This window comes from Convolutriloba macropyga, chromosome 1 (genome assembly GCF_964194025.1).
Source record: "Convolutriloba macropyga chromosome 1, txConMacr16.3, whole genome shotgun sequence".
NCBI classification, from domain to species: Eukaryota; Metazoa; Xenacoelomorpha; order Acoela; family Convolutidae; genus Convolutriloba; species Convolutriloba macropyga.
This window is the reverse complement of record NC_134468.1, coordinates 24,372,519-24,397,490: the sequence shown is the minus strand read 5'-3', so window position 1 is coordinate 24,397,490 and position 24,972 is coordinate 24,372,519. Positions and strand designations below refer to the sequence as shown.

At 36.0% G+C, this 24,972-nt stretch overlaps 1 protein-coding gene across 3 annotated transcripts in view; it reads left to right on the top strand.

Moving 5' to 3' along the window:
• Window positions 1–14,585: 14,585 nt before the first annotated feature.
• LOC142336950 (uncharacterized) overlaps window positions 14,586–24,972 on the top strand; it is a 62,739-nt gene continuing 52,352 nt past the window's right edge. Inside the window, exons 1-3 of one of the 3 annotated variants that reach the window (XM_075385947.1) lie at window positions 14,586–14,731; window positions 23,058–23,117; window positions 23,215–23,500. In XM_075385947.1, coding sequence (XP_075242062.1) covers window positions 23,255–23,500 — 246 coding nt within the window. In that variant the 5' untranslated portion in view covers window positions 14,586–14,731; window positions 23,058–23,117; window positions 23,215–23,254. Of the gene's footprint in view, window positions 14,732–14,797; window positions 14,875–23,057; window positions 23,118–23,214; window positions 23,501–24,972 lie in introns of those variants that run through there. The other 2 variants (XM_075385962.1, XM_075385955.1) reach the window with 2 other exon arrangements.

Below are 24,972 nucleotides of genomic sequence, written 5' to 3'. Positions count from 1 at the left end.
TCATTTCAAGATTCCTACTGAACTGCCATTGTCCGCAAAGAATTTGTGCGTTACGCTAGAGTTGCGCTTGAGATCAATCAATGGGAGCATGATAATACTATACATTGCCATGACAATAGGATATACTTTGGTGGTGCCTTTCTGGGACTGCAAGCAAGTACAGGCCCTTTGATTGTCAGATGGGTCTTTTTATAAGTTTTGGGCAACACAGTTTTTAAGCACAGGACAAAACCTCTCAGTTCTCTCAAAAGCTGATTGTCGATTGAGACGACTTATAGCGTTTTTGGTGTCACTTAGCAGTACTGCTTCCTTTTCTGGAGTTTCACAAGCCGGCTGCATCAGCATTGAATGCAAAACAGATTCACAACCACATTTTTGATTTGGGTAAAGCTTTTTTTTGCTTCCAAGAAACCACTGGTGATTTTCAATTTGTTTTAAGATAAATTTCGCAATAAAACGGCAGAAAATTTCGCCTACGCCAATCGGTCTAATGTCAGGGTTTTTTTGAGTGGTATGAGCCGACGAGTGTTATATGTGGCCAGAAATTTATCAAAAATTTATCAGGGTTAATGCTAGAGAGCATTGAAAAGGTCTCTCAGGTTGGTTTATTCGTAAGGGTGAACATATGACTCCTCCCCTCTGGGATCCAGGTACTTTAATTTGGAGATTTCTTGAACAAGTTCCTTAGACAACTCTGCATCCAACTTGGTTTGAAGCAGTTCAATCGCTCTTTAACCCATGGAAAAGAAAAACTCAAACAAAAACTTTTCTGGAGTTTCACAAGCCGGCTGCATCAGCATTGAACGCAAAACAGATTCACAACCACATTTTTGATTTGGGTAAAGCTTTGTATTGCTTCCAAGAAACCACAAGTGATTTTTAATTTGTTTTAAGATAAATTTTGCAATAAAACGGCAGAAAACTTCGCCTACGCCAATCGGTCTAATGTCAGGGTTTTTTTGAGTGGTATGAGCCGACGAGTGTTATATGTGGCCAAAAATTTATCAGATGATGATTAATCTTATGTAAATTGTTGACAAAGGTTTTGCATTAATAACAAGGTTCTTTTGAAACAAGAAAGAATTTATCTCAATTCGTTTGCGCCTAAGCCTTGCAGACCGTGACTGCCATTGGTTTTCATGATTTTTTTAAAGCTGCGGTAATACTTCAAACTTAGAAGGTTGGTATGGAATAGAAAGGAATGCTTGGGGTTGTAAAAAACAATTTGAATTGGTTTTAGAGCGTTATTGGTGTTCTTCATGGAGCAATTCATGTTTTGTTTTTTATTTGTTGAGAACATACTGGTGACCGCTCCACTGTCGGATATTTAAATGCGTTGGATGCTTCTGTTCTTTTCATGAACTGCTCAAATTGTTTGAGGTCATCTACAGTTAGCTGCAATTGCCTGTAAGATATTTAATTCGCAGGGCTTTAGCTTCAAAAGAATTGGTTGCGTTGATATTTAAACGACTGTTGAAGCCACCCAGTCTGAATTTTGGCCGATCGTTTACAGTGTTTATGCATTGGAGAGGTACGTGCTAACAGATTAATGCGAATTTTTATGATAAGCCTGAAAATTTTGCCTATTCAACAAACAGTTTCAAAATTTTGTCAAAACAGTCCATAATTTTTTGTGTGGCTTACTATTTTTCGAGCACAGTGAAACTTGCACTTCAATGACGTTTTTTTTAAAAAAAATTTTGCTCAATCTGCTTTTCGATGTTTTGAAAAAGGTCAAAAAATCAATGGATAGTGTTTTTTGCTGGGCCGGGCGTTTTGAGAGACTGTTTTATTACCCCTGAGCATGGGCTAATCTGATTGAATGTCAGCTGAGCGATACAGTGATTTAGAGCTTAGAAAGAGAAACTTTGGAGGGCAGTCCATTGCACGGTTGTGGATGCTACAGCGTACGTGGAGCCATCCACAAGAGTTGCGATGTATACCGCCGTAACGAAGCTGCTTCAGGCACTCACAACACTCTGCTTGAACGTTGATATTGACATAAGCAGAATCAGACCTTTATTCTTAAAACATTTTGGACGAAGAAGCAGTAAACTTTATTATCACTCCAAGATATATATCAAGAAATTTATCAATCATGCGAAGAATTGATTACAATAATATGATGAATGAAGATGGTTTTTTAGAAAAAAAGTCAAAATGATGACGAAAAATGACACGAACAACAGAAGGCAAGAAGGCCAACACAATACATTTTGAAACAGAATTAGAAATTTTTTTTGCTTCTTGTTGATATGAGTTTAACTGCAACACAAAAAATGCTAGACACAATACAATTTGACGGGTTTAACTTGATATAATTTATTTCCAATAAAGAGTGTCATTGTTTGGAGGGAATTCTTTTAGGGAATTTCCGCTGTCATTAAAAACTGCGAATACAATATTCTTCCAGTTTGAGAGGGTTAATGCTAGAGAGCGTTGAAATGGTCTCTCAGGTTGGCTTATTAGCAAGGGTGAACATGTGGCTCCTCCCCTCTGGGATCCAGGTACTTTGATTTGGAGATTTCATGAACAAGTTCCTTAGACAACTCTGCATCCAACTTGGTTTGAAGCAATTCAATCGCTCTTTAACCAATGGAAAAGAAAAACTCAAACAAAAATAAAGTTAGGGTTTGTTCATTTAAAATTCTGAGATACTATAATTTAAAAGAAGAAATTATGCTTTTGGAAAAGTTACATACTGTTATTGTTTCTTGTTTGACAACCTCAACAAGAGTGAGTCAATATCATCAACGTCAAAGCAGACAAGAAACTACTCAATGAAATTATCACATAAGCAAGGCTAAAAAGTAAGGCTCATGTCCGGAAAAATCTGCAAAATGGTTTGCAGGAAACGACGACACTGCAGGGTGTAAAGATTCGATTGCCACACACGTAATGTTTAGGAAAGATAGTAAACCAAACCAAAAGAAAACGTAAGAAGTTTTCATGACAACATTCAAACCAAAAATTCTTGCTCCAATAATAAAAAGGAGAGATAATGTCATGGCAGACTCAGAAAGTGTATTCCGAAGTATGACAAATAGAAAAATAATACGTTATGACTTACTCCATTAAAAAGACATTGGAAAAATCCGAAAATCCAAAACCATCATTTGCTTAGAATTACTGTTGAAATTCTTAGAGGCTCTCTCAAATTTTTGTCCAAATTTGTAAATATACTAAAAGTTGCGTAAACATGATTACCTTTTTTAAAGCGCGTTCGACCAAGTTTTTAGTTCTGACCAAAGGACGCAATACAGGTAGCAAGATAGATTTTTCTGAAATAAAAGAAACTAGTGGAGGGGAAAGTTTGATTTCTTGTTTTCCACATTCGTTTTGATGCCTTTTCTGAATAACGCTGTAATGTTTGGGCACTTTGAAAACTATAGGATGTCAATGGTAATAATTGCATCTTAAAAGAAAGGGTATAGATGTAAAGAGAGAATACGAGGAAGGCTGATCTAAGGAAACCATGGTTTACCATCAGGAGCAAGAGTTGTGATAGATGGGAGAGATTAAGGAGTTTTAATTTTACTTCATAAAAAACGTAACTTCCGAAAGAATTGCCACAAAATGTCTGTTCGTTGGTAAAGTAAAATTTAAACGTGTTGCATGTCCGCCTATGAAAACGGATTTGAATTATTTTTTCAACAGTACTGCTTTTTTGTAAATTTAGATGCGACAGAATCTCATCAAAACATGTTTAGATAAATTTCTGTGTCCATTTACTCTCCCGGAATTTGTAAAGATCTCATTAGTATTAAATGTTTGCTAGAGTTAACAAAGCACCTTTTATCCGGCTGAATGAAGACAAACATCTCTTTTCTAGCTTTGAGAGAGCAGCATCTGATGCTCTGCGACGCCTGGATAGCTCCAGTTTTTTCAATGGGTTTTGCACTGTTATGGAGTTGTGGTAAAAATGGAGCGTTTTTTTCTATAACTTTTTTCTGATAGCTTGGAAAGAGCGCGCTGATGATCTAGTTTAGCCATAATCCGGATAATTAATTGTAACCGCACAATCTGCAAAGCTAGAGAAAACAAGAATTTCTAAAGTTCTAAAATCATAGTCGCTAATAGCAAATTCCTACTAGAACTCTAACCTACTGTGATTCCCACGCTTCAGATTGCAATGAAAAAGCCAAGTTTATTCTTATCAAAACCAACAGTTTACTTTGATCAATTTTTTTTCTATATTAAGTAAAAACACTCAAATGCAAACAAAATGGTCAGCCTCATTATTTTTTCTTACGTAATTATGCTAATCATATAGTCAAATTATATTTCATAAAACAGCTTCTGGATTTTTTATTTGAAATTTTTGTTGGGTAAAAAAATAATACTTCGGAAAATATTGCTGAGCTTCGCATATATAGCTCATCACTGACATGAGATGGAATTGTCTGTAGACACAAGTTGTGTTATATCCTTTAAGGCTCTTTTTTTAAAAGAGCGGTATCAGAATTTCGATCATCTGATGAAATTTTTTCCGGTAGCCCAAAAAAAGAATTGTTATGAAACAGGTTAGCCAAAATCTGGATTATCAATTGAATCAGCACACTCTGTAAAGCTGGAGCCCACCAAAAATTCCAAGTTTTAAAATCAAACCGCATACTGCTAAATCTGACTTGGATCTCAAACAGAAGATTTTGTCTATTTTTTACTGTAAAAAATGAAAAAAATGTCATACAAATTGAGTTTTAGTAATTCAGATTCCCACGCTCCTGACTGTAATACAAAGTCAAGTATGTGTATGCACTTATCAAAACAACGCTAAATTCTGATCATTGTTTTCCTCTATAATATGTATGAATATTCAGAAACAATCAAAATTTTCTGATTGATTTCTACAGTTTAATTTCTATGTAGTTATGCCAACCATATAGTGAGAATATTAGTTGAAGTCCATATTTGATTCTTTTATTGGAAATTGAAAATTTTTGTTGTGTATCAAAAAATTTCACGTGAACAGCCAGATATCGGACATGTGGAGGTAATTATCTGCAAACAAAGATGGATGTAAACACTTCATTACTCCGGTTTTTCAGTTTAGATTTTTTGCCAGAAATCCCTTGTTTCCTGAACATTAACAAAATCTGGGCATATGTATGCATCATAACAAAAACAACGCTGCGCTTTTGGTCACTATTTTTCTCTATGTTATATATATATATATATATATATATATGTATATATATATATATATATATATATATATATATATATATATATATATATATATATATTCATAAATGTATGTATATATATATATATATATATATTTATATATATGTACATATATATATATATATGTATATATATGTGAATATATATATATATATATATATATATATATATATATATAGATAAATATATATATATATATATATATAAATATATATATATATATATATATATATATATATATATATATATATACATATATATGTATATTCAAGCACATTTGAATAATCGGCTTCATCTTTGATCATTTTGGCAATTAAATTGTTAAATTTTTTCCTCTATCGACTTTTTGGATTCCTTCTAAATCGATCGTCTATTTTTTTTAAAAATTCCTTCTCAATCGATCGCAAAATACTTTCCAAACTTGCAATCAGAATAGTCACAAAGAACTAATTTTTTTGACTTTTTATAACGCTTGTTATCTGATTTGGATTCGAATCATTGGCATTGCCGAGGTCTTGAAGAGAATTATAGATAGTACTATAGTGAAGAACGTTGAACGAGGACTCCAATTAGTGAGAGGAATGTACAGATGCGCCTAGGACAAACGAGTGGCATTGAACATGTTACCTTTCATTTAACCGACGCTTAGTTGAATACAGTAATGAAGCTATCCCACTGACTATTTCCAGGAACGCATTGAACAGCTTGAATAGAGATTTGGCTCTAAAGAAAATCAGAAAACTTTGTCCCTCAAATTATATGGCAGTCATAAACTCTTAAAAGAACCAATCAGAGCTTTTCTTTGACAAAAAGTAATCAACCGCAATAAATGTTGACCTTCATTGCAAAGACTCAACCAAATTCTGACAGTCTACTGAGGTCAGCCAGAAAATTAATAAAGAAAAAAATTATCACTTCAATTTTGAATCACTCTCTTACAATGGCAAATATTGGAAAGTTTTCTCTCTTCCAGTTAAATAGGTGGTCTATGCAAATTTCTATCCCAGAAAAAGGCAAATGAACATAACGTTCAAATCGGATATGTGAGCGGCTACAGAATCATAACTAAAATTTCATCAAGAAAAAACTCTTCAGAAAAACAGAAAAAAAGCGGGAAAGGGCAGGAGCGAAAACTTTGGCGTCAAAAAAAACTTTGGCGTCAAAAAAACCAAAAGAACATTTTTTTGGCTATGTAAAAAAAAGGATCACGCTGTTCAAACGCACCTCCATTGAAAAAAATGATTTCAACTGAACCAAGCGAGAGCTTAGAGATGCAATTGCTTTTAGATATTGCATCCCGTAAATTTCCATCAACATGCAATTTTGAACAAATTTTGAATGTAGAGCAGGCTCTTCATTGCCCAAAAGTGGCTATATTCACCTCATACTCAAAAAGCATCCGTGACTTTTTTGCCGCCTGAGATTTGCAATAATGTCGAAATAGAGGTCTTCCGTTTTTGCAGGATAGAAGTACCACTTATGATGACGACGGTAAAATAGATATCAAAGTTAATGGTCTCCTCGAATCACTCTTCAGCACAACATTCTTTGATGTGAAAGTGTTTGACTCGTATGCTATGAACTGGTCAAAAAACATTCCAGACTCCTACAATTATCGCAACTCAATCAAGAAAACAATTTACGTGCAAAAGATAATCAAAGTGGCCTTCTGTCTTTAATTTTGTTCCATCTGCCATATGCGTTAATCTTTTCATGTACAGGAGGAGCCAGTCCGTCAGCATCAAGAGCCATACGGAGATTGACAGCCAGAAACAGCTAAATTAAAAACATTCAAATTTTGACTCTATTACGCATATTATGATTAAAACATGTTTCGTTCTTTTGCGTAGCTGCCTATTCTGCCTCCTTGGCGCACATTTTATGCACCAGCACCCTGCATGAGAAATGTCAATGGTAGCCATTTCAAAAGAAGGGAGGCTGTTGTCATAAATGTTTCTATAATTGTTTTCTAATTCTGATACAAAATCAATACATATTATGTCTTTATTGCGATTTATCATAACTACTTTGAATATAAATTTGAGCCTCGTAACATTTGTTTCTGATGTTCTAACTTTTTACTACTGTCGAGATTCATAAGTCATACATAGGAGTTGACTTGCTGTCCCTTATTTGACCAACTACGCTGTTAGGGGGAACACAATTTTAATTGACCTCGTTTTTGTTAAAGTTTCGGGTTTTTCTCATTATAGCTTCCCATGAATTTATAGCCCCCATTATGGTATAATTTTCATGATTGGGGGCAATAGAATATCTGACCGCTGAATGAGGTTGGCTATAAAGTAAAAGACTCAAAATATGTTCTGCGGTTTTCTTTGGAAATGTTTGTTTCGTTTGAAAAAATACTGATCAGTTTTACCTACAAAACCACATAGCAACAGATGGTATTGCATCCTTCAATACCACTTTTTTTTAGTATTTTAGCTTGTAAATCCCTGTTTCATTGAAAAACTAATTCAGTTGAAAAATTTTTTGTCTGATATTATTCTCAAGCCCCAATTCAGCACTGTGGTCGAATTGTTTTTGAATAGGATTTGTTATTTCTGGATCGGAATTGCTATTTTTATGTTAAAATTAGCTAAGAAAAAATGACGCGTTAACGTTTAAAACTGATAATTCCCAAGACACTGCCCTGCGGAGTGCAGATAATTACAAAGGAACTGATTTTCTTGTCTCCTAAGATTCCGCAGCAGCTGAACGGGTAAGAAAAGAAATTCAATTGACTTCAAAGTAAAATAAAACAGTAAAGTTATCAAGATACCAACGTTTTCACAGTGATCTCTGTCGCTTTTTGCAATAATTACGTGTCCTTTTGTCGCCAAATACACTTCTGAATTGTGTATTTCATTTGATAACCACTCTTCTGTGAAAAAACACGACCGAAGTCTCAGATGATTTGGTTAATTGCAGAACATTTGGTCGGCGATCAACATATCTGATTGATTAACAAATTGATTAACGTTAGTTAAACGATTCACAACTTAAATTCTATGTGTTCTACAAACAATTTAAATAATGCTCTAGCAATTCTGTAAAAACAGAATCAGAACCAAAACATGCTAATTTTACCAGAAGCAAATAATGTTGGACCCTATCAAATGCTTTTTTGACGTCAAAACATACCGCCAAACAGTCGACATGCCGATCTCTGTTTCTTAATATAAAATAATACTCTTCATATAAACTAAAACTTGACTAAAAGTGCTGCGTTTACTCATGAAACCATGTTGCTACATTTTTATTTGATACGACACACGAGCAGAAATAAAGTTAAAGTTGAGACGGTCAAACACAATTGTTATTTGAGGTAACAAACTAATGGGCTGATAATTATTTATGTCCTGAGTTGAACCACTTTTGGTCAATGGAGCAGTAAATGGGTCTTTTCGCGAGAGCCACGAGAGCTCAAATTGATTTAACAAATTTTGAAAATTAAGGTTTCCAGTAGTTGAGCGCTTTTTGGTTAAGAAAACAAAAGAATAGAGTCACTGCCCAAAGATGCATTACTATTGCAAAACTTCAAAGCATTGCAAATGTTATTTACAGTGAGGGATAAATCAATCAGCAGAATGCCATCCTGTGTTAGAATTTTCGTAAGGCTCCTATCTGGTTTGAAAAAAGAGCTAAAAAACATTTTGAACAACTAAACTTTCTCAAAACTGCTACCAGCTCTGAGATAATTGTGAAAAAATGTTGCTTGGATGAGTGGAATTCAATTTAAGAGGCCGTAGGAATTAAAAGCAGTTTCTCTGGCTGTTCAAATTAAAAGATTCGACCAACAAGCAATTATCCTATCTCAATTGACAACTCCAAGTCAATGGTTATTTTTGCTTTTGCAGCTGCGGAATAAGCAGCAAAAGTTTTAGAACGCTTTAGCAAAAGTGTTTTACGTCGGTTGAAAAAATGCGCTCTAGGCAAAGAACTAAGACAAGGTAAACTATGTCGCTTTTCTCAAATGTTGCAGACAAATGTCGACAACGTTTATTAAAGATAGTCATAACCAGGCCTATAAAACTGACAATTAAGAGACAAGTCCTCAGCACAAAAAAAAAATCAAAATTTTATTAATAATTTGGATATTGACTGTGGTCTTTGTGTGAGCAAACTCGACAAAATTTTCCTTAAAGTTTTCTTGAGGGAGCTATATGTTGGAGCAAATTGGTTTGTGATCACTAAAGTTTCTGTTAACAAACGAAATGGAAAATCTTCAGCACATGATGAAATCAGATAAAATGTTTTACCTTGTTTTTTCGTAACTTCATTTACAAATTGATTCGACCCGCATTCATTATTAAGTTTAATGAAATCCCTTTGGATTGAATTTTCAGAGGTTTGATCGATCAATCAATTCCAGGAAAAGTAAAAACCCCGAGAAGGAAAAAAATATAAGTTTTTATTCCTTTAGAAGTTGTAAATTGTTAACACTGATCCAGGTTATCCCTAAAATAGTCATCCATAGTTACTAAGTTAACGAGAAAAGCTGATGAGTGAGGTGGAGTGCAGATATTTACAAAGGAATTGATTTTCGTGTCTCCTAAATTTCCGCAGCAGCTGAACGGGTAAGAAAATTCAATTGACTTCAAATTAAAATAAAACAGTGCAGTTATCAAGATACCAACGTTTTCACTGTGATCTATATCGCTTTTTGCAATGATGACGTGTACCTTTGTCGCTAAATACACTTCTGAATTATGTATTTCATTTGATAACCACTCTTCTGTGAAAAAAACACGACAGAAGACTCAGATGATTTGTTTAATTGCAAAACCTTTGGTCGGCTATCAATTTATCTGATTTATTGACAATTGAACAGCAACTAAATGACATTTTTCAATCAATAAGCTACCTCCATGGCTGGGACACGAAAAACTCAATAGAAGAGATTCAGGTTTTTTAATTTTAAGTCACTTCGATCTTTATTTTCTGCGTTTGTCATCTCGTAACATTTCGCTAGAATTGTTTTTTCAACTTTTCTATCTGCCGATGACAAAAAATTCTGATTGTTTACCGGATGAGTGTAATTTTTAGCTGGCAGCTTCTAGCAAAACATCTCGACAAATATTGGTAGTTGCTAGATGATACAATAAAAGTCCTGCAATTTCGCCTTCCGCTATTCAATGATTTTGCTCCGCCAAGTTTTTGGACAGACACTAAGTTACCATCAGAATTTTATTCAGCATGCTCCATAAACTGATGAATTTCCGTGAAATTAATGTCTATTTTACTTTTAAGTGCATCACTTTTCTCAGGTACACCTTTTAATATAAACTTGAGGTTTTCATCAATTTTTTCTAAGACTTTTCATACTGCTCGACTAGTGCTTTGTACTGCTTTAGAATGCTGCGTCGTTTCAATTCTATTTTCCATTTGTTTCCAGAGCCTTCGGCAGGTTGTCTTCAAAAACAGAAGACAATTTTTTCTTAATTGTATCAAGAAGTGAGTTCAACTTAGCTTCCGAAGAAAAGATATCAGTGCTGAGAGACTGATCACACAAGCAGACATAGTTCTTTGACGCTCCCAGCCATTTGACGTCTCCAGGCGATAGAGAGACATAGGAGCCATGAAAACAAGCGCCCTACTTCACTCATCCAATTGCAGATTCGTCTTCGTTCTTAACTGGTTTTTACAGAAAAGAAATTTTTAGTGTCCGTTTCTCGTCATTGCATTAGATAATTGAAGGTTTTTGTCAGGTTTACCACATCAAGTAGTCTAGTTAGATATAACCAAAAAATTGAGTTTTGACGAGTGGCAGCAATGTTTTACACAAATTGAGTTCGACAAATTCAACTTCATTGCAAGAGCGCCTCCACATTCGACCACGGCACCTAAAGATGAAGACGATATAGTAAAAGCAGTTTTATCTGTTCAATGTTGACCTCTTGTTCCTTCAACGATAAGCATAGAAATATTTGTTTTCTTCCAATCAGAGGATGTGGCCTACTTGTTAATATTTTTAAACGGCTTTAACGAGGTTGAATGATCTCTTCAATTTTTCGAACTCTTTTTTGAGTTCAGTGCGAGCGAGCAACTCTATCATATCATTAACCAACAAAATGAATAAAATCGGCTCCAATACACTACCTTGAGTAACACCACATGTAACATTACCTTCGGTAGCGAAAGAATTATCAACTTTAGCTCTGTTTTTTTTAATTTCAAATAAGATTTTAACAATTCAATAAATGCAGAATCAAAACCAAAAGATGCTAATTTCATCAGAAGCAAATAATGTTGCACTCTATCAAATGCTTTTCTGACGTCAAAACATAAAAGCAAACAGTCGGCTTGCCAATCCCTGTTTCTATAAATACTCCACAAACAAAATAAAAGCTCATCGACAATGCTGCGATTCTTCATGAAACCATGTTGCTGCCTCTTTATTTGTTATCGAACCCGAGCGTAAATAAAATTAAAGATGAGCCGTTCAAACACGACTGATATTTTGCGTAAGAAGCTAATGGGCCGGTAATTATTTATGTCTTGCGTTGAACAAATTCTGTGAAATAGCGTAAAAAATGAGTCCTTCCACTGATGAGGACGTACCATAAACCTCACAACTATTTAAAATTTTTAGAAAAATAGTAGTGCAATTAGATGAGCGCATTCTGATACCCCGGTTGATATGCAGGAACGGTTGCTCGTAATAAACGAGACAGGCTCCCTTGAATTTTTCACACTAAGAGATAACTCTGATACAGGATTTTTCTCCTGATTTCGCAAAAAGAAAATCAAGCTGTTTGAAAGCGCTCCCATTAATAACACGAATTTGATCTACCAATAGGGAGTTTAGAGAGAGCGTTGACCTAAGATAAGGCTGGAAACGTAAAAAATACCAACCTAAGCCTTTGAAATTTAACGTAACTCATGTTTTACATTGTCCAAAATTTGACAATATTTACGTCAGGCTTATCGATATACGCATATTTTTGCCGATTTGCTCAATGAATTAAAAAGATTTCGTAATTGAGACCTGTCTTCAGACCTGCAAGGAGAATACTTCACGAAGTGGAGTGCTACAACTGATAACCACTCTCAATTGGATATCAAAGCAAGTTGGCTGTTTACTTCGCTTTTCATTAAAAGAAAATTAAAACGCAAGTGGGTAATCCGATTGCTAAGATTTGCTCCAAAAGCATACGGAATTCGTGCGGATATTGTGTATTTATTATGTATGTTTAAAATATTCGTAGAAAGGAGAGAACCAGAAACGTTGTATTACCAAAAACGAAAACAGAATTTCAAAAGCAGAACTTTTTGTACTAGACGTGAGTCCGATTGAATGTTCGACAGACAAGAGTGGAATTCGGGGACGGAAAAGATCTAAGGAAAGTTAACTAGAGTTTGCCTAGTACAATTTTGCTAGACATTGGGCTGGAAAGAATCGTTTGGCTCAGATTCTGTTTTTCTCTGTAAAACTTGTCATACGAAGTTATGAAAGACGGAGTTGAATGCGTAGTGGAACTACTGCGAATTAATGTTAACGTATAACTAATCCCTTTACTACCACGAATTCAGAAAACAAACTAATAATCCAAAAAAATTAGAATGTGAACAAAATGAGGAAGCCAGTTTCTGACTTTTGGTCTTCTGCACTGGGGGAGGTAGCCCGTCAGCGTTGAAAACCATACAGAGGGTGGCAGCAAGAATCATTAAGAGAAAAGTGGATTCATATTCTGATGTGAATACATACATAAGACAAACTCAGCCTCGCGCTCCTTCGTAGCTCCATACTCTGTCTCCGTAGCCCGCAATCAATGCGCCGGTGTTCTGTTGCCTAAGCCTCTATTGGAGCCATATTAGAATAAGAGCGCTTGTTTTAGGACACGATACAATTTATTAAATGCTGTCAAATGCAGTTTGTTGGAATTATATTAGTCCTGCGGTCCTTTTTAATGCAAAAATTTGTCTGACCCATTTAACTTTTGTCCTCCAAAACGGGATAAATAGGTAACGCTTGGAGTTCTTAAGCTCTCTTAGAGCTTTACGTATTGCCAGTCTCTGAGAATGCAATTCACCAACACTGTATAGAGCGGACAAATTCATGGTGTGAGGCGCAATTCCTAATGTTAGAACTTTGACTCCCCTCAGTCACCCACCTCCCAAAATACAACCTCTCATCCAACCCCCATCGCTTGAATCCCTCCCACCTCTGCCCATCCCGCCCCTCAATCCGTGCTTCCCCCCAATATAAGCATCTCTAAGTCCCAAATGCTTATTACCAAAGCCGGTCATTTTAGAACGATTCGCTCAAACTTGGTCCATTATATTTCGCATGTCAATTTGAATTAATCTTGTACGCCCATTCTTATTTGTACAGAAGCTTTTTATAGATTTACGATGCTTTGAACTTTGAGTACTGCCAGAATTTATGTATATAAGAGTTGACCTGCCGCCCCATGTAGAACGAATACCCTATAAGGTTACGGTTTTTTCATAATTGGAGTTCATTTATATATCATTCTTTGCATGAGCAGTAAGCATTTTAAAACTTTACAGAATAAGGTTTGAAAAAATTACATTTTAATTGTAAACAACTTGAGACTTCAGTTGCTTCTCAAACCCCTATTTGTTGGTAAGCATGTCTTGAGCTTGCGGGTTCTGAAGACCGCACTTATTTCTGCTGCACTATTTAGTTTTTTTAAGCCTTAGGCTAAGGTTACCGCTCTGTTGCAGAAATAACGATGGTATTTCATTGTTCTTTTTCCTTAATGATTCATTTGAGTTGTTTTGTGCGACAGGCTTGTTCAGTTTCTTTGGTTGTGTTAGAATTTTTTGTAACGTTTCATGTACTACTTTTGAAGAGCAACTCTCTGGATATTGATTTTTTAGCCAAATTTTTTCATTCACTTTAAAAGCTTCGTCCAAGTTTTTCCAATTACTCGTGCAGCACACTGGCCTATGGAGTGTCACTTCAATAAAGTTCTTCTTGTGTTGAATCGGTGCACAAGTTCACGTATATATTTATCTTTGCATGAGCAGCATGACGTTCTTTTATATATTTTTCTGTGCATGATCAATATGCATTTTAAAATTTTCGGAGAATGATTTTTGAAAATTTTACAATACGCAAAGACTCAAGTGTTTATTTGTTAACACCATTTACCTCATCTGCCATAAGAAAGGTAGTTCAGTATTAGTGAAACATTTTGCTTGATGCTCCTGATTACAATTTGGGTCCTCGAGCGTTTATTTGATAGGTACAATTATATCACCGCTAGCTTCAGTTTTATCTCTGTGAACTAAAGATAAATTTTGCACCGTCGTCAAAAATAAATGCTGCAACATAATTAATTGTGCGTTGTGAAGTATAATAAATAGATCACTGTAATGATAAAAATACCATTTAGTGAGATGGCTTCATATCAGTGGACATGATTTCTTTATTATTGTGGACTATAAATAACATCAAATGGTGTTTTGCCTCAGTTACGTTAATAATGTGACAATTAAGCTAGTTAGTTATAAATAAATTAAAATTACTTTTTTGTCGAAAGTCGCAGCAAAGCTTCTGAGCAAATTACAGGTACTTGAACTATTTCAAATTTAAAGTTAAAAATTGATGCTTACTCATTAATATTTTTGGCATTTGGGCAAATTTTAGTGAATTAAAATCGAAAGCGCTTCTTGCTGATGCTGAAGACGAAACTCATTAGCGCAAATAGTCAGGTACACTCCTTTATATTTTTTTAGTTAGCTCCCAAAGGAAGCGGAAGCACATTTTAAGAGAAATGAACTTTGACCTCTGATTGTGAGCATTGACTGCTGTGTTCTTACGCAGGGCCATTTTTGGGAGGTCTTAATCGCTCTCCTGGATTCATCAGATTGGTTTCTCTAGTCATTAGAATAGTTGGTTGAGATCATGTTGATAAATTAATCTGAAACAAAGTGTGAAGCGATATTGTTAATTGCTCTCAAACGAAGTTTGTAGCAATTATATTAGTCCTGTCGGTCTTTTTTTATGCGATTTTTCGCTTGACCAATTTTTCGTCTCACGATTTTGACTTTTCGTCCTCAAAAACGGGATAAACAGGTAGCACCCAGCGGGCATTATGTGCTCTTAGAGCCTTTAGGTCTGTTTCAGCTCAAACTGTCTTGGAGCCTTATACTTATACTTATGGTGTGAGGGGCGGTTCTTAGAGGTTGACACCCCCCCCCCCCCTTTGTTGACCCCCCACCCCCACTATTGGCTCCACCCCCCCCCCCCCCCACCGCGCTTTTGCCCCCCCCCCCCCCCCCCCACCCAGTGCTGCCCCATCAGCCCCCGGTGCACCCCCCCCCCCCCCGTGGCTAGCTACTGACCAAGCCAACCGCTCGCCGGTCGTTTGAGAGCAATTCGCCCGACGTTAGTCGGTTATGTTAGTGTTTTTAGGAATGCAAAATGTTTGCCTGACCTTTTTTAACTTCTGAGTGATTTGATGCGTCCTCGGCTTTGGTTCTTGGGTGGTCTAATTTGCCGTCTTTCACTACTTTAAGTTGCTTAACACAATTGGCGGTAACGTATTACTGAAAGTCAAAAGGTGTGACATCGTACCCTCTAATTTTCCCTCCCAAATCATTGAACGCTTAAATGCTCCCAGAATGCTTCAAATTACTTTGTTCCCTTTGTACGAAATAATTGTTCCGACCCACTTTAGTGGGGACGAACTTTATACTCCAATGGTTTTTTTTAATCAGTCAATTTTGACCGATCGATATATTCATCATATAGAGGGTTGTGAGTGGTATTATTAAAAAGCCCGTCCAGCGTAGAATATAAAATTTAAGAGATTTTTTTGAATTTCGTTTTTCCGTAGATTTATCGAGGATTCAGATTTTCTGCCAATTTTGCTTTTAAAAAAGTTAGAATGGCAACGATAGTGTTGGTTTTACCTCTTAAAAAGAAGTATTATTGAACTGTTTGATCCAATTTTTGGGTTAAATGTTTGCTTTTTTCATCAAAAGTGACACTAAATAAGCTTCTTTAGTTCACTGTGTTTCAATCTGCCGAATTAATACACCTAAAAATTTTTGTTTCACAGTCTCTGTTCACTCCCAATAAGGCTAGTTTTACTTGTTCAGCCTTTTAGAGTGTTCTTGGATAAAAATTTTCCCAACTTTTTGCTAATTTAACTCGATAATTATGCAAAATACATCATTTATTTCTGATATATTGACTTTTGTCAAATTATCAATTTTTTTTAATACTCGGAACAGTTACGTGTTCCGAACAGACCCACGCAGTAGCAATGCTAGTTTTGGTCTAATCGTTGTTTTGTACTGTCCACAAATATTTCGGATTGTACTCAGTCGCTATATTTTTGAAATTTTTTTTTGCATTTTTCGCACTGTTTAATGTTAATTGCAGAAAAAAAATCAAATCAAGGCTTACTTATGACAGGTCCAATTGGTTTCCTACGCCGTTTCGAAGAAACCTATCTATTTTTAGTCGAAAACTTGTGGTCGTTTAGACTTCTAAAAATATGTTTTCAAAATAAACAATGGATTGAGCAATTTTTTTGGTCAACCTGTAGATCGATGTCAGCAAAGACAAGTTGCATCGTCTTTAATGAATTAAATTTTAATGCTTTGCAGGTTTTACGTTTTAAGTAATGCTTTTTCCGCTTCAATGCTACTAGTTTTAAAGATTTTTGATTTTGGACATTGTACCATCTTCGAGATTCTTTTTTGTCTTTTCAAGTTATTGGCAGGTCGGATGTCAATTTATTGGCGCTTGGAAAGTAAGCGCAATTGAAAACATGAGTTTTTCAGTAATAGATTGTCTTCTAGCAGAATAAAATGGATATTTTGTCTTTATTTGTCGTTTTTTTCGTAGACGCATGACATTGTGAATAATTACAGATCTCAATGGTTTTCTCTTAAGATTTTAAAGAACCTATTTAATGATGTCAGTGGGTAAATAATTTTTTTAATGCCTATGATGTGAATTGTTTTTTTAACTTTTCTTTAAATGTTTTTTTAACTTTTCCTTTTTTAAATACTTTTTACCTTGTCTCAAATTTCAGGTCACATATCTCCTTATTGGTGTTCAAAAAACGAGCAATTGATTAGATCTTAATTTTACTGTGTAGATTATTGTTTTAACGGCTTCGACACCGTTTTCTTGCAAATTTTTTGTTTTTCGTCTGAACTTCGTTTGTTTCTTAGACGTACGACAAATTCTGGATAATTAAAAGCGGTCTCAATGTCTCCATTTTGAGGTATGGTTGAACGTAAACATATTTAAAGATTTCAATTGCGTTCTAATGTTTTTCATTATTTGAAACTGTTTTCATAAAAATAAACGTAATTGTTTTTAAATTTGCCAATTTTGTTCTTTCTTGTCTACTTGTTACATGGTGTCACCAATGGTGCCATGTTTTTTCTAGTGAAGTGTAAACCAATTTGTTTAGTTAAGATTTTATATGACGCTCTTTTGGCTTTGTTATCATGTAATTTGTTTGAAATAAAAAGACATTGAGTTTTGGGATCTAAATGTTTGTTCTTATTTGATATTTTTAGTTCGTGTCTCGTAGTTTTACTAATGGCAGGTCTCATCTGCCCACTAATGTGGCAATATTTAGTTTACTAAATGATCTGAATTGGAAGCAACTTTTGAATTTACACACCATTTATCTTCGATCGATATAATATTTTTTAAAAGTTTTCTGTCTTTTCCTGATTTGGTAGACAGTTAAGTCAAAATTGCGGATAAGAGGGATTGGAACATTATATGCGAACGCACTTTTCCGAGCCCCCTTGTTTGAAGCTTCAAATTACCTCAAAGCTTCGAATTACTTCGTTTCCTTAAGCTTGATCTCAGAAAACTCAAATTATTTCGTTGACTTTCTAGCCAAATTCTCGCTCATAAAATGCTTCGACAGCATAATATCCAAAAAATGAATACAATTTTTTTCGTCACAAACTTAAATGGACAATGTGATGGAACATTCTCCTCGACCGGCCCAACTCTCCATCTTGATGCAGTAGTTGATACCTTATCCTCCCGTAAAAAAAAATTTAAACTCATCCGTAATCGTAAGCCGACAACCCCTTCACAATAGTTTGTTTTCTACATCGTTGTTGAAGCTTCACTCAAAACCATTTGCAGTCTTAGGTCCGGTCTTTGCGTGCTTGTTTTAAATACGTCCTTCTCTGAAGAATGAAAAATTTCGCACATAATTCCTCTACGCAAAGAAGGTCCCAAAAACTGTCTTGAAAACTATAGAACTATCAGCCTTCTGCCCCAAATTTTTCTGATTTCGGAAAGAATTTTGTTTGACTGCATCTACTCGTTCACAAAAGAGAAACTCCATCCCAAAATTTTCGGGTTCCAATCAGGACATGGAGCAATTTTTCAACTTCTAGACTACTTGAAAACAATTTATCGACAACAATCATTGGATATTTTATTGGCTGTCTCCTTCGACTAGGCCGAAGCATCTGATAAAGTGCATCACTGAGTTTGTTCACAAAAAAAGAGATACACTTCGGTTTTAACTCCAGTTTATTCGTAAGTACTAGCGGAGTAAAACAAGGCTCGGTGTTGGCTCCCCTCAATTTTTCTCAATTTTTATTAGCAATCTTCCCATTTATATAGTTGATATACCCTGGTTCTTTGCGACCGCAAACTCCCTTCAAAACACATTTTTTCATGATAATCTAGATTGCATAATTGGAAGCTTACGAATGGAATGATTGCCAACTCTTAAACCAATACTTGAAATTCAAGTCAATCACTAATGCCGAATTGAGTGGCTACTCTTTGTCAAACATAAATTGCAAAAGGATCTGCGAGTAAGTGTGTCTTCCTGGAAATAGGCGGACCATATTGAGTCCGAATTTTGAAAACCCAGTCTAGTCTTGTCTCTTCTTTTCTATGGCTCTCTCAGCTTTTCTCCAACTATTTCTTGATTAAAGAAAATGGATCTTTCTGATAATATCTTTCCGATGGATAGTTGGATATTCGGGAGAAAGCAGAATTACAAAGCCACGCTAAAAATGCATAATCCGCTACCTATTGCCTACTTCTTGAACTTAAAAATGGCTATAATTTGAGCAATATTCCCACCTACCACCCGAATAAAAGTCACCCTCTAGCACTTTCTTCTAAATTGAAAAACTCGGTTTTCAAAAGCTTGATTGCTGCCTTCAACAATCTCCATTGCCATTCATTATTTAGTGATCCACGTCCTTCATGCATTAAAGGTGTAAAGTCTTTTCTGTTAAATAGAATCTTTTCTGAGCTTGATAATAAATGTAGCTACTATATATGCTGGTGCTGTACTACATGTTCCATTTGAGGGATGCCTGAATAAGGAGTTAAGTCCTTCTCACTCTCAAAAAAAATATTTGAAACCCACTTGAAGTAATTCTTCCATCACCAAATCAACCTAGGACAAAACTCCCTCTCATCGTGGCTCAGTGTGCTAGAATGGCATCAAGCTTCGTCCTATGTTCAAAAGCAACTCGTGAAACGTTGGTCATCCTGGGTTGCTATGGCTATGATGTTGGCTGTACTTTTTAATTAATTCTGTTTTATTTGCGCTAGTTTAGGTATTTCCTGATATTGTTCTGTCAAAACTGGTAATTTTCCGGGTTTCGTTTGAAACGGCTTTTGGAAAATGGTTGCCCCTAGAAAACATTGGGAAAGATAGATTGTGTTGCTTCAAATTTAAATTTTTTAAGTTATATGAAGAATAAGATTGATGTTTTTTTGGAGCATGTGACTTGTCTTCTCAGCTATTTGGCCACTAACTACCTCCTGTGCTTCACTTATAACCTTGACGGTGTTAACTATATCAAAAATAAAAAAAACATGAAGCCCACAGAATTTAGGTTCTGCCAGTTGTCGCCCAGTTTGTAAGTTTTGAGTGGTATTGTAAACAATATTATAACCTAACGAGTCTGCCAAATCCGGCAGAGGTCAGGGGTTCGATCCCCTCCTTTGGGAATTTTTGCAAACATGTAAAATTATCTAGGCTACACTCCCCGCTGAACTAAATAGCCCGCATGTCGTTCGAAAGCAATATTTTCCGACATTAGTTGGTTTATTTTTGTTATGTAACGCTATTTTGCACATAGTGCGAGTTTTAAAGACAAAAATTCGCTGGCCATTGAAATTTTCATCACAAAAAAGCGTCCTAATGCTCTGACAACCATGAAAGAATTTAAGTGGACAATATAGGGAGAGTTGACTGAAGAATATTTCTTGAAGTTGATTTATTAAAGTTCTAGTAAATCTTTTGTCAGTTTGAAAACGCTACCAACTTTCAAAGGGTGAATAAAATAGTTGTTAGAAGGTCTTGCACGTCAAAACACTACCGAGCCTCTTTAATTTATTAATTCCTCTCGAACAAAATTTTAATTAATTATGTTAGTCCTGTGGTTTTTTAAATGCTATTTTGATTGACCGGGTCTTCGTCTGACCCTTTTAGCTTTTGGTCCTCAAAGATGGGATATATAGGGGAAGCCCTGGGGGAATTTAGTGGCGTAGCAGCTCTACGTGAGGCTTACTAGTCTGAAAGTATACTATTCACCGAAACTGTTCTGAGGAGATAGTTTCTTCACCGAACCCCCCGTCAGTGCTTGACCCCCCCCCCCCCCTTGAATCCCTAGGCTTGTTTTAGTCGGTTGTTTTCTTCAGTTTTCTACTTTTTCCAATTGGTTTGTAAATTGTTTATCTAGAATTGTTGATACTGGTGAGCTGTTCAATTTCGATTTCCCTTAGTAGAGCTGGCAGGCAATTTTGGTCATTGCTCTCAAGCCAAGTTAGCAATTATGTTAGTCCTGTGGTCTTCTTGTAACGCAAAATTTTGCTGGACAGATGTTTCATCTGAAGTTTTTTACGTCAAAAATGGGATAAACAGATAGCTCCCGGAGGGCATTAAATTCTCTGAGAGCCTTTTGGCTCACTAGGCTCCCAGTGTGTGTTCACTGAGACTGTTTTTGAGACATAATAATTTCAAGGTGAAGGGCGGTTCTTAAGAAATTGAACCTCTTCCTCACCCCAATTCACCATATTACGCATCTCCTGCACATCATTCCCCACCCCATAAACCAGAAGGTACCTTGCGCCACTTCATTTAAGCAAAAGTTCGCCTCGCATTGGTTATGTTCACATTTGTTTCCAATGAGTTCTGATACGTGTGCTCTAATGATGCTCTCTTGCATATGTTTAGCTTCCCATGGGCAGCCAATGGATTTTATGACTTTGATGCATGAACTGTCGTTTTCATAAAACAACCAATTAATTTTTAATGCTTTGCCCATCTTTAGTCTTCTTTTTGTTGTCTTATCACTTACTCAAATAAATGACTGATCTCGCTGGTCTCTGCTGAGAAATAAACAAACCTATTTTCCGGTTGATAGCTTTATGTGTTCTCACAAAATGTATTAGTGAGGTTTTGTTCTGGACGTGCTTATTGTCTCTTTTGTCTTTTCGCATGGTACGATTTTTGACAGGCTCCGTTGGCTTTCTGTTGGTGCAAAAACGGACCTATTCAATTCGCCGGTTGATAGCTATTGGTTTTTTCACATCATCCTTATTCATTTTTAAAATAAATTATTGTTAAATTTAGCCCGTTTTTGGTTTTCAACATATGACTTAATTTCAATAACACTAGTTGCTTTCTAAGGAGGAACTAATGATCTTAGTTCAAGTTTTCATTTGATAGCTATCCTTTTTTTATGTTGAGTGTTTGCAAAATAAAATTTTTCAAAAAAGTTTTTATCACTGACTTTCTGATTAAATCTAAGTGAACTTGTGTAGTGATTTCAACCTATAGCTAATGCTTTTTCGCAACTTTGACGCAATTTGTTTTCAAAAAATTATCCCTGGATAGTTGAGTTGTTCCCATATTTGTTGTTTTTTGTTGCGTTGACTAGGTATTTTGAAGAGAACGTCTCTTCGGGTATCTAATAAGGCATAATTTAATCAATTTAATATTTTCACCATTTAGATAATTTTTTACTGAGACATCACTTTTTCTAACTTTTTTGAGTTTTTTAAGCTTGCCTTCATTTGTTTCAAGTTTTTCACTTTTCCTTATCTGAGTTAGTGAAAGAGTTCACGTTTTTACGTTGGATTGCGTGATGTTTTTTTTATTTACAGTTTTGTCTCATAATGACTTTGACGCCACTATTTAACAAATTTTTTTGTCATTCTGATGTTTATTACTCAGGTGTTTACTATTCGTCATCCGCTTTTCCTCAAAGATGGTGTATGCGTAGTGTAAAGGGTGCTTCCCTAAAAAACGTAGTGTGAACATTTAACTTGTTTTTCTATTGTTGGAAATTGGATTGAAATTGACTGCGTTGTTGTTATAAAGATCTATCAAACGATGACTGAGTTTCTTTAAGTGTTTTTGATTGAAATCACAATTAGGTCATCATGAGACTTAGATTTACTTTTAGAGTTAGCCAAATTTGCTGACTGGTCTTAGCAGTCTGTTTCGTGACTATTTTCCAGCAATATAGCAGCTTAGGTCAATACATTGCTCGGAAAGTTGATACAGAATATATCCTGTTACAATAGAAAAAAATCATTCTCTTGAATTTATAAAAGTGCACTAAATATAAACCTGGGTTATACTATAGTAGAAACTACTGATTGTATGATAACGGGCAGCAACTAGGTATCGATTTGAGCTCTAAGTTTCACCGGTTTGAGGTCGGAGATTTACCGATTTGAGAAAAAAGGGATGTAGAATATTCATCATTAGCAGTCCTCGCCATCCTACTTGTGGTTTTCTATTTATAAAATTGATGCTATGGTTTCAAAAATCGGCAGTTGGTGGTTCTATGTGAGTGTTAGCATTCTGAACCCCGTTGGTCTTCACCTTATCAATCAAAAGTAGAATCCATATTTTCAGATGCGGCGCTTTTGAAGTGGTGCTGCCGTTGCCCCGCTCCGGGAACACCTCTCTGGACAGGTACCTGATCTTTCTCCAAATGTAGCCCTAATCTTTCTCTAAATGTAGCAGAAAACAGTCATGATGTGCTTTTACAATGCACTGATGCGTATTTTAGGTCAGTCACGATGTGAACTGTTCAATAAATATTCCCCGACATGGAGACAAAGGAAAACAATCGTGAACCCCCAAGCAGCTTAGACATTAAAAAGACATCGAGTGGTGAATCCTCTAACTCACCACTCTCGCCCCCAGGAGCAACAGGCGGTGCACCTATGTGGAGCAGCCATGCACAGCAAAATAGTGAACAACCTGGGAGTCCAGTGGAATCCCCTTTGTTCAGCTCTTCGGACGAGTTGCGTCGCTCCATCAGAGATGATACATTTGCTAATGAAACAATTGAAGTACGTTGTATGTGTTGAACATAGTTTCAAGTTACCTGTTATAGGATAAAAGAATTTATCTAGACTTCTGTGTCGAATAGAATCAACAATGATTCAAATACACAGCCAAAAATGGGAACTTTAGCCTCCAATATACTACCTTTTTTAATTGCTCTCAAACGAAGTTTAGCAATTATATTAGTCCTGTCGATCTTTTTTATAGCTGCGAAGCTGTAAGCTAAGCGGAGCTATATTGCGGTGCTCTTGGGTTTTTTTTTGTTTCATCGTCTGACGCTTTTTCGTTTTACATTTTGTTCTAGAACATTCTGTTCCTTCGTGTTTTCAGTCACTCTTTCACGCTTGATTTGCTTTTCGCGTGATCTAAATTGCTCGCATTCAAAATTTATGTCTGTTGCTAAAACAAAATTGGTCGTAATACTCTATTGCATAAGTTAATGCAGCCGCTTCTTATGCCCGGGGTCGGTGGTTCGCACCTCTGCCTCGCGAGAATTTTTTCCGAATCTGTTTCTATCTGTATATTACGGCACGCAATTCTATTCTTTCGCAGCTATTCTGGCAGTCTGTCGGCTATGTTTATGCAATTTTTCGCTTGACCGATTTTTTGTCTGACCCATTTGACATAAAAACGGGATAAACAGATAGCGATCAGCGGGCATTAAGTTCTCTTAGAGCCTTTGGGCTCACTAGTCTCCAAGTATGCGGTTCAGAGAAACTGTTTTGGAGACTTACTTTCACTTATGGTGCGAAGGGCGGTTCTTAGAGATCGAAACCCCACCCCCACCCCCTCACTTCACCCCAACCCCTGCACATCGTTCAGGCCGTAAGGGCCACGTGCAGCCAAAGACCACTCCCACCGTTACCCCTCCATCAGTGCACCCCTCCCCCCGCTGCGCTCACCTCAATCCCCTTCAATGAAGCTAAAGCTAGCCTCACTAAACCATGGCTAGCTACTGACGAAGCCAAACGCTCGCCGGTCGTTTGTGAGCAATTCGCCCGACGTTAGTCGGTTATGTTTAATAGCCGCGTCATCAATTCTAGGCGGCTATTATTGCGCTCCTAATTTTTACAATTCACAGAATTTGAATTGTATTGGGGCGCTGTCTTTTTAAGATCTATTCTGACATTTTCATGATTTTTGAAGTCAAATTGGAGTAGTGATTTTGGTGTCACCCAAACAGGAAGTGGAGCGAAAAAGTGAGTGGTTTTGCGGCGTGAAATTTTTTTTCTCTAATTTTGAAGTAGAGTGAGAAAACGGTGTTTGAACAAAAATTCGCTTTCTCGCTAGTGGATTTTTACTCACATGGGGAATTTCACCTTGATTTTTACTGTTTTTTTGATTTTTTGGATCGGATTTTTCTTCTAAATAGTTCTTAAGTGGTCTATTGAAAAGCTGGTGGTCGATCTGTCAGTCTTATTTCTTTAGTTATTTCATTTCATGGCAGGACACAAGCGTCTATCGTGGCTATTTTCCG